This window comes from Gavia stellata, chromosome 13 (genome assembly GCF_030936135.1).
Source record: "Gavia stellata isolate bGavSte3 chromosome 13, bGavSte3.hap2, whole genome shotgun sequence".
Lineage (NCBI taxonomy): Eukaryota > Metazoa > Chordata > Aves > Gaviiformes > Gaviidae > Gavia > Gavia stellata.
Window position 1 is genome coordinate 7900105 of NC_082606.1, and position 15229 is coordinate 7915333.

General features: G+C 36.3%; 1 protein-coding gene across 2 annotated transcripts in view; it reads left to right on the plus strand.

The window, feature by feature from the left end:
• The window catches only part of LRRC49 (leucine rich repeat containing 49), a 52567-nt gene extending 48514 nt beyond the window's left edge, over nucleotides 1-4053 (plus strand). For both annotated transcript variants that reach the window (XM_059823925.1, XM_059823926.1), the window contains 3 exons: nucleotides 719-828; nucleotides 1509-1662; nucleotides 3753-4053. In XM_059823925.1, coding sequence (XP_059679908.1) covers nucleotides 719-828; nucleotides 1509-1662; nucleotides 3753-3959 — 471 coding nt within the window. In that variant the 3' untranslated portion in view covers nucleotides 3960-4053. The remainder of the gene's footprint in view (nucleotides 1-718; nucleotides 829-1508; nucleotides 1663-3752) is intronic.
• The last annotated feature ends 11176 nt before the right edge of the window (nucleotides 4054-15229 follow it).

A 15229-nucleotide genomic window follows, 5' to 3' on the forward strand; every position in this document is an offset into this window, starting at 1 on the left:
TTTCCACCTTCTTTATTCAAAATTGAAATGTGTAAAATTAATCCTGAAAATTTTTCAACCATTGAAAATTAGTTTAGAGAGGCATCTGTAACTTAACGTTGACACAATAATATGGATGATATTTAGAGAAGGAAGATGGAGGAACACTTATTTTTTGTGGTTGAAAAATGCAGAGAGAATAGTTGTCTTTTTTCTTGTTTTTTTTCTCTAAAGCCTCTCTTTCTAAAGCCTTCTCTGTGATGCTGCCAAAATAAGAGAGACTGTAACTTATCTTTTCACATGTGGGTGCCCAGAATGTTTTCATTTCTGCAGCATAACTTGATCAGAAATTTTCCAGTAGACCTTCTGTAAGTGCATGCGGTATGAAGCAGAATTAATATGTCTGGCCTTCAGATACTCAATATAAGAAATCGTTATAAAATTCCTCATTTCATGAAGAATATCATGAAGCACAGGGTAGCATGTGTATACATTAAAGTTTCCAGAATTACAGGAAATAAAACAAGCACAAGTACCTCATTTGGTTTCTTTTAAAGTACGTTTAAAGTGCCAGTAAAAGCAAATCTATGTTTTGAAGATATGCCTGGAACAGATCTGTATGCACTGTTCTGTATAACAAATTTCAGTTAATTCTCAATGTAGATATGTAATGAAATACGAATGTGCCAATTTTGAAACTTTTTTCTTTTTTCTTTCCCTTCTTCCCCTTCGCTCACAGGTTACTGAAAATGACATTGTAATGGCAGAAAGGCTCTTTGGCATTCTGGCTTATGTAGCATCTTCTGAGCTATCAGATTATCGCATGCTTTCATCATTTGGAGAGTCTAGGTAAAATACAATGAACAGAACTGGAATTTGTCCAGAACGTATTGTTTAGTTCTTTTGCGCACTGTCATGATGAATTCTTTCTAGGTAAAAAGATAAAAAATTCACAAATAACAACTTACAGAAGATAGGTTCTCTGCTTATTGCAGAAATATTAGGATCTCCTGATTGATGTAGACAGAGGTTTTCACAGAAGTTGTATGAACTCTGCTGAGTAAGATTAAAAGGCACATGCACACAAATGCACTGCTTGTTTAATTCTCCAGTTGTACTGGTATCGATGAAGATTTACAGACTTTCACGATGAAGACTGACTATTTTTAGTGGGTATTTTATAGGGGGTGTCTATAACAGTTAACAGATTTAAGAGTTGGTGCTGTAAGAAAAAAGGTGCTTAAAAAGACTTTTTAGTCTTCTATAGATACGTACTTAATAAAAGTTCAAGCTGCAAGACTTCCTATTTAGGAGATGCGATGTGATATATGTCAAAAAGTCAATTGTATAGAAGCAAATTAACAGAGGAATATCTAGAGTCATCTGTATTTTGAGTAACTTGAGGATGCAATAAACTTGAAAGCACATATTCGGGGGGGGGGGGGATCTCACAATTGCTAGAAACATCTGCACTTAAAAAAAAAGTTTCCAATAATTAAAACTATAAATCTCTTTATTATCTTTCACAGGAAGAAGCAATTCCATTGTCTGCTGGAGGGAAAGGGAAAGAAATCTGGGACTGGAAGCGAGGAAAGTAGTGATAACAGAAGAAATGGAGGAGAAAGCACAACTCGAGCAACATTGAATTACATGACAAAGGACTTTTATATGGAAAAGCTTGAGGTAAGTATATCATTACAAAATACTTTCATCCTCTATTATATAACCTTAGACTTCTACTCATGGAATTTGTTTATATATAAAGTTTCAGTTGTGCTATTGAGAATGGTGGTTTTAAAATATCATTGCTTACCATTTTTACATATATGACCAAATGTTTAATCTAACTGAAGTTTTCCAGAATACTGGATAATGGTCAGTTTCTGTCTTTAGTGAAGTGGTTCTTGAACAGTGCCACAGTCTCAGAAATACATTCTCACCTGCAAGCCCTAGTGTTCATAATGAAATGTAGCTGCATTAGTAAAATACAAGAAGTGAGCACAGTTTTTTATAAAGAAAAACGTATGTTGCACATATTAGGATTTTCTAATGGAATTGGAAAGACAGAAAGTATATCCCAAAATTAATTGGTGAAGAACACCTTCAGACAACATTTGAGATAGTGCAGGCTGTAGTAATAAAGAGCTGTTCCCTAGCTTTTAAATGTGCTACAAGAAAATAAATATATAGGAAATGTATTAGGTTTAATTATTAATAGAATTGCAAGCTGGCTTGTTTCAGACAAATGCATCAGTCACACTTAGTTTAGTTTGTGTTTCTGATCTGGTAACTCTTTTGCTTGGGCAGAGGGAAATTGTTCCCAAGGAGAACATGCTTCTTTAAGCCACTGGCTCCTTTCTGAGCAATTAGCATGAGTTCTAGCTGTATGCACCCTGCCTCCCACATTTGTCCTGTTACGTGCTTTTTGATTATGTGGAAATATATACATCCTGTAGTGCAAGAGATGAAATCAAGTTAAGTAAACACTGAATGCAGTTACTGCATTGTGGGTTTGTTATCTCAGATCCATAGCGTAAAAAAGGGACAGTGACTGCGTGTGTGGAGAGATTAAATTAGGAACACATTTTCATTTCAAAAGCTGTGATAGTAGCTCTTAAAACTTTGAATGTCATAGAGTAAGACAGTGAGGCATTCCTCTTGTCCTTTACCATGGAACAAGCACTATTATAAAATAGGCTTGGTGTTTGTACAGTCCATCAAATATATGCATTGTTTTCTCTTACCAGTGCAGCGATTCACACCTTGTCCTTTATAGCGTTGTGTATGTGGCAGCAGATATTACAGGATGTCACAAGAGAAGAGTGGGATAGGCAAGTTTTCCCCATCAGCAGTAAACTAACATAATAAATGTGATTGAATATGTTTATTGCTGAAGATGACAGTTGGAGTAATTGATTAATAATTTGATTTTTTCAGGTGAAACAGCTGGAAAGTATTTTCTCTGCTTTATCGCTCATTTAAGAAAACTTCTGGTTTGATGGTCTGAAGCATGACCTAACATTTTTAACAGTGCCATAAATCAAACTAGTTAGATATTTAGTACCAATATAACTTACTGTTCAAAGCTTATTATGGCATTTTATAGAAACTCTGCAGAAACAGGGATTAATACAGTTTGAGTGACTAAAATGCGGAGCTAGTAGTTGCACAGAGTGCAGTATTTTTTTATTATTATTTTTTAAAGGTTCAGGTTACTTCAGTATCTAATGTAGTACATGTTAGGAACCATGTACTTGCCAGAGTCCATCAGGGAACCTGTGGAAAGGATACGTACTGGCCTATCTTTCTGTGACAATAAGCTTAGTTCTTGTTAGGGCAGGTAGATAAACGTATACTTTCCAACTGTTTGTACTATAGTCATGAAAAGCTGGCAAGGGAGAGAAGGGAGGAAAATAATCTAGTGATTAATAATCTCTGAAAATTTTCACTGCTATGCCAGAAGGCGACAGAAATCATAATGCTGTTAAAAGATATTTATATGACTACTTAAAAGTGGATTTCAGATTAATTAATGAATATAATAGGAATATTATGAATACAATAAGATTCTGTGGCCACACTTGTAAAATCTTGACTTAGACCCTAGGCCCTGCAATGTAAAACCAACAGGAAAAAAGTGTGCAATGGCCTCTTTGGATGCTAATTGCTATGTTCTTTAATTCATTAAATTTTTGTGGTTGTTTTTTGGATTTGCTCTTTTTTAACCTTTTCTTCCTTTGTCTTACATAATGTGTAATGGTTCTCCCATGCAGGAAATCAAGGAAAGAAAAACATTTTGCCAGACATACGTCGAAAACTTAGTGAAAGAAGCAGCTGACATCAATATGAAAAACGAGTTGTTGCAGAAGCTCTGGCCTCAAATGTTCATTGAGCTTGTCAGAGATGCGGTGGTAGAAATACGCAATAAAAATTCCTACATGAAACTCTGCTTACAGCGGATCACTGATCAAAAACAGTAGAGTCAAGGCTTGTTGTCTTGCAAGCTTTTGGTTTTGGTGTTCTGTGATGTTTCACAAACTTAATAGAATATAAAATTACCATCACTATGGCATATTTCACCCCGCCCCCCCACCTCACACACCCCCCTCAAAGGGATGCCTTGAAATCTTAATTAACTCTTGATAGTTTTGAAATAAAAGTTTACTTGCATACTGCTTTAGCAATGCTTCCTTGGCTAAAGTGATGAGATAGCATAGAAGTAACTTGGTGATTGTCATGTTTTACTAAGTTCTTGTTTATTTTTTTTCTGCTACCCTTGCTTCTATAGTGCTACAGCATTGATTTTTAAAGAACAAATCTACGCTCTGCTTGCCTTATTTTTTTATTGAACACTTTTCAGTTGTCACTTTTTTGACTGTTTGCTGCTGTTTAAAAAAAAAAATCAAGAATAGTAGCCAATTTTTTTATGAGCAAAAGCTAATAAATTATTTTTACACCCTGAACTTGAAGACTTATTATTGTTGTTGTTGAATTTGTGAGATTATAGAACACGTCTTCACAGCAATGCTATCACAGTGCTCAGTATATGGACATTTAATGAGCCTAATTCTCAACTGAACAAATTGCCCAAACTTAATCTCAAGTGTTTCTCATTAATTTAATTTGTATTAGTTTGTGTGATTTATTATAAGTAAAATACACATTTGAGGTATACTCACTGAAGCTTTATTTTTGTTCTGTTAAAATACGTTAATAATATAATTTCATTTGTTTCTTGATTACTAAATGATTAATTTTGAAGTTTGCCAAGGTCAAATAAGTTAAAATGCATGCATTGCATTTGGTAAGGAAACTGATGACTACTATTCAGTTGTAATTAATTTCTGTGACTGTGTGAAGATTTCGTATTTGTTATCAATAAAAATAAAATTTTCATTTTTGCCCTTCACAGATACTATAAAGAAGTACTGTGTGCAAAGAAAAGACTTCTCCTTAATGCTGCATGAAGAGATGAGAAACAGCTTGCCCCCCAAAATCAACTGTGAATGGGTAGAAAAAATGCATTCCATAGTACAATAACTTCCACTGTAAACATCTTGCCAGCCTCTACCCACAAATTTAATTTAGGAACTGTTAGCAAGTCCAGTTGATTCCCATGGCTAGTGTTCATATGCAGGTAGAAAGCTGTGCCATTTAAACTTAATTTTACAGTTCCATTGTATCTTAACTAAAGCAATCCAGAACCTTTGTGCATTCTTTTACTCAGTTCAAATTGATCTTACTTTATTTAAGCTCATTTGTAAAACAGAAATGTTCATAACCAAAGAAAACTTCCTGCAAGAGTTTCTATGGCTCAAAACTAAGTTTGTTTTTAACCTATACCTGGGCAAAACTCTCTGGCAAAGCAGAGATGCAAATACAGTTTTGTAAGTTTCTGTGCTCTGAAAATAGCCTTGAATGAGTAGCAGGAGTCAGGTGGTCATAGGTATTTTGGAATACATAGTCTACTTGCATTCAGGTCAAGCTGGTGCATCTAAGTTCTCGGAGAGAATCCATTTTCGGAGCATGTTACAGGTTAACAATGGCATGCGGAATTTTCAATTTGGTTTATGTTATATGTGATCTTCTAAAGCATACTTGCAGGTAGTTGCTTTTCATTCTTTACAGAACTTAATGGAGGTTAAGTCACTTAAATTTTAAGGAAATGTTAAAAGACCTGAAGAAACTGTTCCAGCAGTTGAGAGAATTTAATAGAAACAATCACCCCTCTAGGCTTCTTGAACTGCTTTGTGGAATTCATAGTAAGATTAGCGTATTGCTAGGACTTTTTTTTCTTTCCATTGGAAAATTCCACTCTCAAGTCTCAGGGTGCATTTTATTAAGGGAACAAATTAAGACACCTCAGAATGTGAGAAATTACAGAAATACAGTCAGTACAGAAATGATCACACAAGTTTTTTGGATTCATCAGTTCCTTTACATAATTTCTGTGCAAAGGGGGTGGGTGGAGCAATTCCAGCTTCTGCATGGGGAAAGAAACCTCAGCAGCTGTGTGGAAGTGGAGAACTCTCCTGATGATGTAGCTGGAGCAGATGGGCCCCTTTTGAATCGGATTCAGCAGCAATAAAAGAGTGGAAAAAAATGTTTTAAGAAGGGTGGATTGGTCTAGAGAAACAGGAAGTTCTCAATGGGAAAATCCAGAGAAAAGCCAGACTTTCTGATACTGAGGTTTTAGAAGCATAATCGTGATAGGAGGCTTTAAGGTAGGGTCTTGAAAAAACTAAGTGAAATGAATCAGAGGGTGTTGACTGTGAGTTGTAGAAACATCTCCTTAAAATGTTCTGTATTCCCAGTGGTCTGTGAATGCTGCCAGTTTGGACTTCTTTCACTAATAGCAGCTGTTTCATAACAGGATTGCTAAATGGCTGAAGCGAGGGTAGCTAGGCAGCTATTATAAATGAAGAAAAGATTAACATTGGGCTGCATATGATTTTTTCACATAGAACCAGTAGGAACAAAAAACCTTACATTTTTACTAACTGTTTTTAGGAAATGAGTGATGGACTAAAGCGATGTGAGACCTTAGAGTACACAGAATTTTAAGTGGCCAGGTGATACTAAAATTGTTAGCATGCTATATGTTGTTTATGTGTTTATCAAAATTACTTGTCAAATCATACAGACTTGCGGGGTACATTACTGTAGTTGCTTATTAAGAAGTTTCTGCATACCTAAAAATTGGAAGGTGGTATAAGCAGCAAATTCTTAGATGTTCTGAAACTTAAGTACTACATAAATAAACTTTCTGTGGTTGCAGGTATTAATTGAGGAGTTAAAAAAGCCCTTGATTTTGAAGCTGGGGACCTTTTACTAAAACCTTCAAGGCTAGAAGCAGTTATTTTTTCTGATTCAAAAGCCTTTAAATGCTGCATAAAATTGAATTTTGGTATTGTTAATATATCATTGATATCCCATCCAAAATGGATGGTGCATGTAGCCTGACTTTCTGCACAGGACAGGAGCTATTATTATAAAAATCCCATATGTTAACTAGGAATTATCTTAAGGGTTAAAAAGATACTGTTTTCACTTTTAAATCTTTTGAAAACTTTTTTCCATTGATTTTTTTTAGGATTATTTATACAGTTTCCTTATTTTCTGAGACAAATTTCCTCTATGTCCAGACAAGGGCAGATAATGATGTATCTTACATTTTTTCAGTTTAGCAGTGTCATGCATGAAGGCCCCATTATGTCATGCAGAGTCATTGTTTATTATGCAACTGAAATGTGATCTTCAGTAAGGAGACTGAAGAGCTGTATTTCATACACTCCTTTTGATATAGGATCTGAAAAAGTAATAGAGCTGCAGATATGTCGCCACAGTGGAACAAAGGGAGAAGTGATTCACTTGATGCACACCAAAAGCTGATCCTGTCAGTTTTGAGGAAAAAAAGGTTCTGGGAAGAGGTGTTTTAACTGAGCATTGTAAAGTAAGTAAAACTGCTCTTCTGCCTGGGACCAAGTGTTAGATCTGAATCTGAAAATAGCTGAAAACCTTGTTTTCTGTTCTGTGTAGATAAGTGATATAAAAGTGAAATATCTTGTTCCAGTACTACAAATGGTCATACTTCTATCATGTAAACTATTTAAAATAATAACAAAAAAAGTTAACCTATTAAAACACTGGCCCTCTACAGATTGAGTTAGGCTATTGTGCAAACAGTAGTGAGTCCACAATCTATGTATACATTCTGCAAATTAAGGACAAGTCACTACTTCTGATCAGACCTGTAGCCTGTAAAAGCAACAAACACTAATGCTTTCTGTTGCTACTCTTTATCATAGTGACATATCAAGATGAACTGCTTTTTGTTAGCTAATTTATTTCAAGAAGCTGAGGCAAATGCTTGCAATTTCATATTATTAAGCAACATTAACAAAGGTGATTCAGATTGGGAGGTCAGTGTGCATATTCAGAATCACAATAAGCTATTTGTTTTGATTGGGAAAACAGACTACTTGAATATGTTTCTGTTCCCACATCACACAATCTCTGGTACATCTTGAAGTCCAGTTTCAGTGAAATTATTCTTCTCTTTAGTTTAAGTTGGAGGCATCAGTCTTTCGGGTATTTGTAAGACTTGGTGTTTTGTTACACACATGTAGAACAAGGCGAGGGAGAAGAGGAGACTAGCTATCACTTTGCTCTATGGTGTGATGAAGTTGCTTTTACTCAAAAGTGAATATAAACTTGGATTTTTGCATACCAAAAAGTAGAGAGTGTAGGCTACACAGACTTTAAGCAATCTTACAAAAGGCTAATTGGTATCTGCTTAAACACATTGCCTCAGAGCTGGGTTTTCTTGAGCATGAGCTAAAAGAAATTGAATCTAAGGGACTGTTTATACAACCCAAGTATCTAATTTTGTTGGCTAGCTTTGCTAGGATTCTGCTCTCGGGGGAAGAAAGATAAGCTCATCTGGAGGAACTGCTGTCTCTATTTACTGTGGTGAAAACAGCATTTCTTTACAAGCTGTGTATTGGACCTCATATGCCATACTTGTGTACAGATGGGGTGGACAGATGCTTCTGCTTATTGTATCAAATGACAGGAAGCCCTGGTGAAAAACTGGGAAGTCTTAATGAGGGGAAAAATGGACTCTTCTCAAGTTCGAGTTGTTTGGTTTTGGTGGGGTTTTTTCGGTTATAGATAGACATATTGCAAGCAGAAACATACTTGACTGATAAAAGTACACTGAGGGTCAAAAAAAAAAAAACCACAAAAAACCGCCCACCCCAAACAAAAAACAACAACAAAAAAACCCAACCCAAAACCAACCAAAACCAAACCTAGAAAACTGCAGGTTAGACTATTTATACCAACTCCAGCATTAGAAGTATCCCAACATCCCCAAGAAATGTGTTTGTACAAGACAACTCTATATTCCTTACTACTGACTACACTGACTTGAGGAGGCACTGATATGTAACTGTTCTATCCAGCATTTTGGAAAATACAAACTGATGGCTTCATGATTGCTCTGGACTTTGGTTGATTGGTACAGTACAGGATCAAATTTCTTGGTGTGTAATCTGTTGGTTAACAGGGTGACAATGCTTAATCCCACCTTTTGTTGCAATCTTCCTAATTAGGCAGCTACTTCCATATTAAGGAAAATCTTGTGTGTGATCTTTATTCTTATATAGTGCATGGCATCTAGTATATTGCTACATCCATAAATTAGATGCTTCCTAGTTTCAGACAAACTATTCTTTTCACTTTTGTTTGACTAATATGGGTATCCCAGAGATTAAATGCTGTGATTGGCAGTACTTCATTTTACATCTAACAAATATGGAGCTTCATATGAACATTAAGCAGATCATAAACAAGTTCATTCTTTCTGGAATACCTGATAAGGATAACATAAACAGCACTAACCTTTTCAAAGCAGTGACAATGATACTTTTCAAGAGTCAAGGTAATGAAAAGCCTTTCTGCATGTAGTATTGAGCACTTAACACTTAAGCACAGAAGAAGATAGCCTGGAATGACATATGGTTTCCATCTACTTATGTCTATTAGACAAAAGATTGTAAAGTTAATTTAAACTACAGTGGTGAAGAAATCGTGCCCGTGATTGTGGTGTGTTTGTATTACATGCTCATATAGTCTAGACTTTTTACTTGGTTATCCAAGTAACTGTGGTATTAATGTAATTCACACTCAATGAAAGAAATCGTAGTGGTATGTAGAGAAGCCATGACTTTATAGTAATAAAAAATGCTGAGTTCATTGATTAGCTATTATATTACACTTAAAAATTATATGGTGAGACAGTATGTGCTGTGGTTTGTGTTCTACATGGATATGTAGCACATTTGCTGCTATCTATTGCATATTACCATTATTCAGCAAGATACTTAAGCACATGCTTACTTCTAATCACATACTTGAATATTTCCATTTTTTTTTAGGATTTTCCAAGACTAGGGCTCATAGCCAAAAACATCTTTGATTTTTTTTTGGCCTGAAACAAGAGATGTAAGGTTAAAGGCAACATATTAATTATGTTTATTACTTTAAGTCTTTGGATCAGGTCCTTTTTTATTTTGAAGCCTGTTACTGTAGGTTTAATTGGAATGAGTGTCTTATCCAAGACAAACCTTGATATAATCACAGTTCTATTTAGATTATTCCAAGTATTATGAGCATTTAAATACATTCTTATTGATCAGTTATTTTCATTTATTAATGTAAACTATGAACTGCTCTTAACATGAGGAATTTAATTTACTACAATAATGACTATCTCCCCAACATACTGTTCAATCTTTGATGATGGAATGCAAAGTAGATTGCTTTATAAGAATATTTCTAGCCATTTGTAAACAGCTGAAATCACAAGTATAGGAAACAAAGGTGTAACTAAAAATGGAAGTGGAGAGCTTGTTTCATGGAACTGTAGATGGTGGGGGGTTGGGTTGGGTTTGTTATTCCTAATTAAAAAGTGATACAGGTCTCTACTCCCTTCCACCACCAAATGACCCCCCCAGCATAAGTTACTGTAGACTACACTTTGTACTAAAGATGCTATAGAACCAAGTCTAAACTCTTTATTCATTCTCTTTGTAGATTGAATTTCTAGATGATTAACAGTTCTCATGATCCACAGGATTGTTTACAAAGCTTTATGTTGCATTATTTCAGTGTTATCATACGTCTCCTCTGCAGATGTAATAATGCAAGATTTAAATGCAAAATTTAAAGATGTTGCTGAAGATTCTAAAAGGTATTTGCACTGATTTATGCTCTTCATTAGGATGCATAATCAAAAAAGAAAAATCTAAACTAGGTAACCTGTGTGAGCTAAAATCGTGATGCTGTTGAAGTTGTTGCCTGATTCCTTGTGATTTGAGTGACACGGATTTCACACATGGCCTATATGCAAGGGGAGGATTACCCTAACCATTTTTTTTTTTTAATATCTATGATGATGACATCTATGCCTCAGCTAGTCATTTAGATTCTGTGCTGGCTAGAGGAAAACAGACATTTCTACAGCGTGAAACATCTGATTTATTTTAGATGTCCATCTTTTCCATGCAGTGGAATTGCTTTTTCTTTTTTCCTCTCCTATTAGGGTAGTCTAGGCACTCATCCAGATCTTGATGTCTGCAGAAGCTTGAATTTGTACAGACAAGTTCTGTCCTTCCCACCTGTTGTCTGCTTCCCTCTCATGCAATTAAAACCAACGTTTTCTTCCATGCCAGTCAGAACCCATGTAAGTAGCTCACTTTATGATGAACAAGCATGTGCTTACTTGGATTTGGGGTAAAATTTGAGTGTCCTAGATTTCCAAAATGAGAGATGCATACCCCAGTAGGTGCTTTTGTCACATTTGAAAAGGCCTTGAGGTCTGGCACACAGGTTGTCTCCATTGCTATTTTGAATACATATATTGCCAAAAGAGGAGCATGACACGGTCAAATGGATAGAGTGGGAGACTGTGAATTAGGGTAGACGTTAGATAACTGCTTCTTCACTCAGATCATTACAATAGTATATGCATGTGAGTAGTGAAGAGTGTTGCAAAATATGTTAAATGTGCTTGGTGACAAGCTAGAAATAAAAGTCTTACATTTGTTATTTTGAATTAAGTTTATCTCAGTTCAGTTAGACATAGCCGTTTCTCTGGTGGTGAGCTGACTGGTTGCAAGGCAGCTGCTGTTTCATATACAGTGATTAGTATGTGCTGGGCAACTACAAAGAAAGTAGGTCAGTTGCAGATAGTACGGGTATTCAAGTTTTTGAACAGATTCTTTGTATATTCTGCAGAGTACCATTCACAGTATTTTCAGTTTTATGTAAAAGAAAAAATAAGTGGTCCACATCTTTAAAGAAAGAGTGAATTACATTGGTTAAAAATTACTTCAGACATGCTAAGGACCCTTTAGCTTTGTTGTTACAATTTTTTAAATTGCATGAATCTTGATCTCATTGCTGCTTGGAGAAGAAACCAAAAAAGGAACCACAGGTGGTCTGAGAAAGTTGTATTGATTATCTGCTCTTTTTTCTTTGTTGGTACTGAACTTTTGCCCTTGCTTGATGATGCTAGCTGTAGGCTCACTCTCAGGGATTAACTAGAGGCTGTGTCAGGAAAGTATTTTAATAGATCTAGGTGTGCTCAAGGCAGTTTCCAAATTCAACCAACATCTGTTGTCCATCTAAGATTAGTCATTTATTTTCACATCTTCCATTAACACCTCACTTCAACAAGCTTTGTCATATTGCAGGGACAAACTAGCATTTCAATAATGTGTATCTCAATATGTGATCTATGAAAGTGTTTGAGGTCTTTCAGCAGAACAGATGCGTGTCAACTGTAAAGATTCTCATATTAAAGAATATTTGGTTTAAGACATCTGTGCAGCCTCACTGCTGACTGGCTCTCATTTTTTATTCCAGAGATACCTTCTTATAAAATACACTTGTCAAACTCATCCAAAATTGTATTCAAAGGAGACCGTAGGATAACAAGCAGTGCCTTGGAGAGGATCATCCCCTGATGGCCTATATTTTAACAGCAGCAAAAGTGAAATAAAAATACTTGGTTGCATTAGATATCTGGTAATGAGCTGACGAAGGTGTTAAGGTAGCCAGGTGCTGTGTATCTCATCTGTAGTGTATGTTAAGCGTTGGGCAGCTACAGAGGGTGAGACAGCCTTGTGTATTTTTAGAGGTGTGAGAACTGTTGTGGGAAGCCAAATACTTCTGTATTTCTCCTCCCCTACTCCTCTTAGGAGGCTCTCACTTCCCCCCCGCCTTTGTTTCCAGGCTCCAATGCATTCTGTTATTATTTAAGGAAAATATTGTCAGCATTGCTTGTAGCTTCAGTGCTTGGTCCAACAGAAGGCAGGCACAGGCAATTTTTTCCTTTTCCCTATCTCTACAGTGGGGAACAGCTACAGAGAGGCTATTGCTTAATTAGTATTAGTTATTGGTATAGAGCTTTGTTATGTGGAGAGGCCAAGAGGAAGAATGCTAGGGGTAGGGGCACCTGTCAGTGTGGAGCAAAGTAGTTCTAGCATGTGTAGTGCTAGATTCAGTGGGATTTATTTTTTCCTGGCGCTTTTTAAAAAATTTTTTTACTGCACTCATTTCAATTGAATCACCAGATGAGGGAATCGCTTACTTGGCTGCCACTAACACAGACTTCATTAACTAGCATTTTCACCTGTAGCAGTCACAGGTCAAGTATTGCCTGGATTTTTTACTTTTATTTTTTAAAATAGTCTGCCTTATGTTCTAGGGAGGAACCATGCCGCTGGTTTTTTTTTTACTGCTCATTGCACCTATAGAATGAGTGGAATTTGTGATGAATAAAATGCGCTGAAAGTAGGTATTTTTGTGTGAGTTTATGTGCTAAATATTTAACATCTCTAAAATATTTTCTGATTTAGAGGAATCTTTGGCTATGGGTTCTTTCATATACATGTTTCAGAATGCAATCAATTCAGTGATTCCTAATCAGAAGCATTTGGAAATCTAGAGCAGGATTGCCAACTTCTTGGGTTTTGGTGTTGCAGTATTTTAATTTTTTTATGGCAATTTATGATGCAGCTGAAAATATTTTAAAACTTTAAGTAGGTTCCTGGAAATTGACTTTAGCAGCTCAATTAAAAATTATTTCAAAATTTTGGCTGAAATTTTTTCAGCTATTTTAGACAAAGCTTTAAAAGACCTACGAGATAGGGAGGGCTATGAGATAGGGAGGGACTATAATGGTAAATCTGAAGTCAGGAAATAGGCTTTTTAGAAGGGCTCCTTCTAGAACATGGGGAATCAGGCAAACCAGCTGCCTCTAGTACATAGTGCTGTGGAGTGCCTATGACTCTGCAATTGAGTGAAACAGAGGGCTAGACAGAAGAGTGAGCTGGGAACCAGGATTGCAACTATTGATTTCAGGCCTGTACAGCTTGGCAGGTGTCTGTAATTTTCAGTGAGAAATATGTGCACCCCAACCTCAATGAATGTTCATCTTTTTCTCATAACATTCTTTAACTGTTCTCTTTGGTTGCTCTCCCAATTTGTTCCAGAAGGCGGCTTTCTGCAGACTGTGTGTTAAAACAGGATGCCTCTGCCATGTGTCAGGTCAGTGATTTAGCTCACTACTGCGTATTTTCTACTGCTTTATTTACTCTAGGAACTCCTAGTGATCACTTTATAAAATGGCAAAGAATAGCTGTATCCTATGAATATCTATCTCAATTTAGAAATGATAGGCCCTTTACAGATGCTTTACTAGCAGTGTTGATAATCCTTACTACGTGATGTCTCTTTCCTGGTACTCTGCCAGAGACATTCCCAGGCAGCATTGTGTCTTATGAAAACCAGTGACTGTGCAAACTTTCATACAAGTCTGTGGCACCAATCATCTTCATGTTTTCTAGAGGGAGCAGTTATTTGTTCACTGCTATTAAAGAGTTAATAAATTTCTTGAAAAGCATTTTCGTAGTTCTGTTCTGTGTTAGAGCAAATATACTCAAGAGAAATTCAAGCTAGATTAATTGTTCTTTTGGGGCAGCAGCTTGTTCCCATCTGCTGCCTTTGCTGGGAAGGTGGCAGGTCATTTCTGCAGAGGTAGAAGATGGCATCTAGGATAAAGTACCCTCATCCCTAATTTGAAAAGCACTGCAAGTGGACGAGAAGTGGTGGGTGCCAGCAGCTGGCTATCAACAGACATCTTTGTTTGGAACTATTCAGATATGAGCAGGAAACATTCCATGGGCAAATGTCATGCACATGTAAATTTACTATACTGTTCCCTTTCCAGATATGTATCCCTTTGCTGGGGAGAAGTTTATAGTTTGAGCTGGCTCATGTTAGTGTCTAAGGACAGAATAGGACCACTCATCTTTTAATGTTGTCTGGGAGATCATTTGCTAACCTGCCAGCAGACCAGTGCTCAGTGTCTTCCTCATAGGTGGGATTTAAGAGGATGGTCTATTATTTCAGGATTCTCTGAGAGATTATTATGTTGCTGACCTTAAGCAAGACATGCTTGCAGAACCTGTGCAAACCAAGGGCCTCTGGTCTGAGAAGACTCCTGAATGATTTGGTGGCTTGGAAAATCAGACACAAACATGCACAGAATCTTCAAACTGGCCTAAAATGTCTCTTAAACAGACCATTTCCTTTACAGAAAATGGTGCTGTTACTCCATTATGTCTCTCTCAGATATTAAAAAAAAAAAAAAAGGTATTTTCTCTGGCAGGACCTGAGC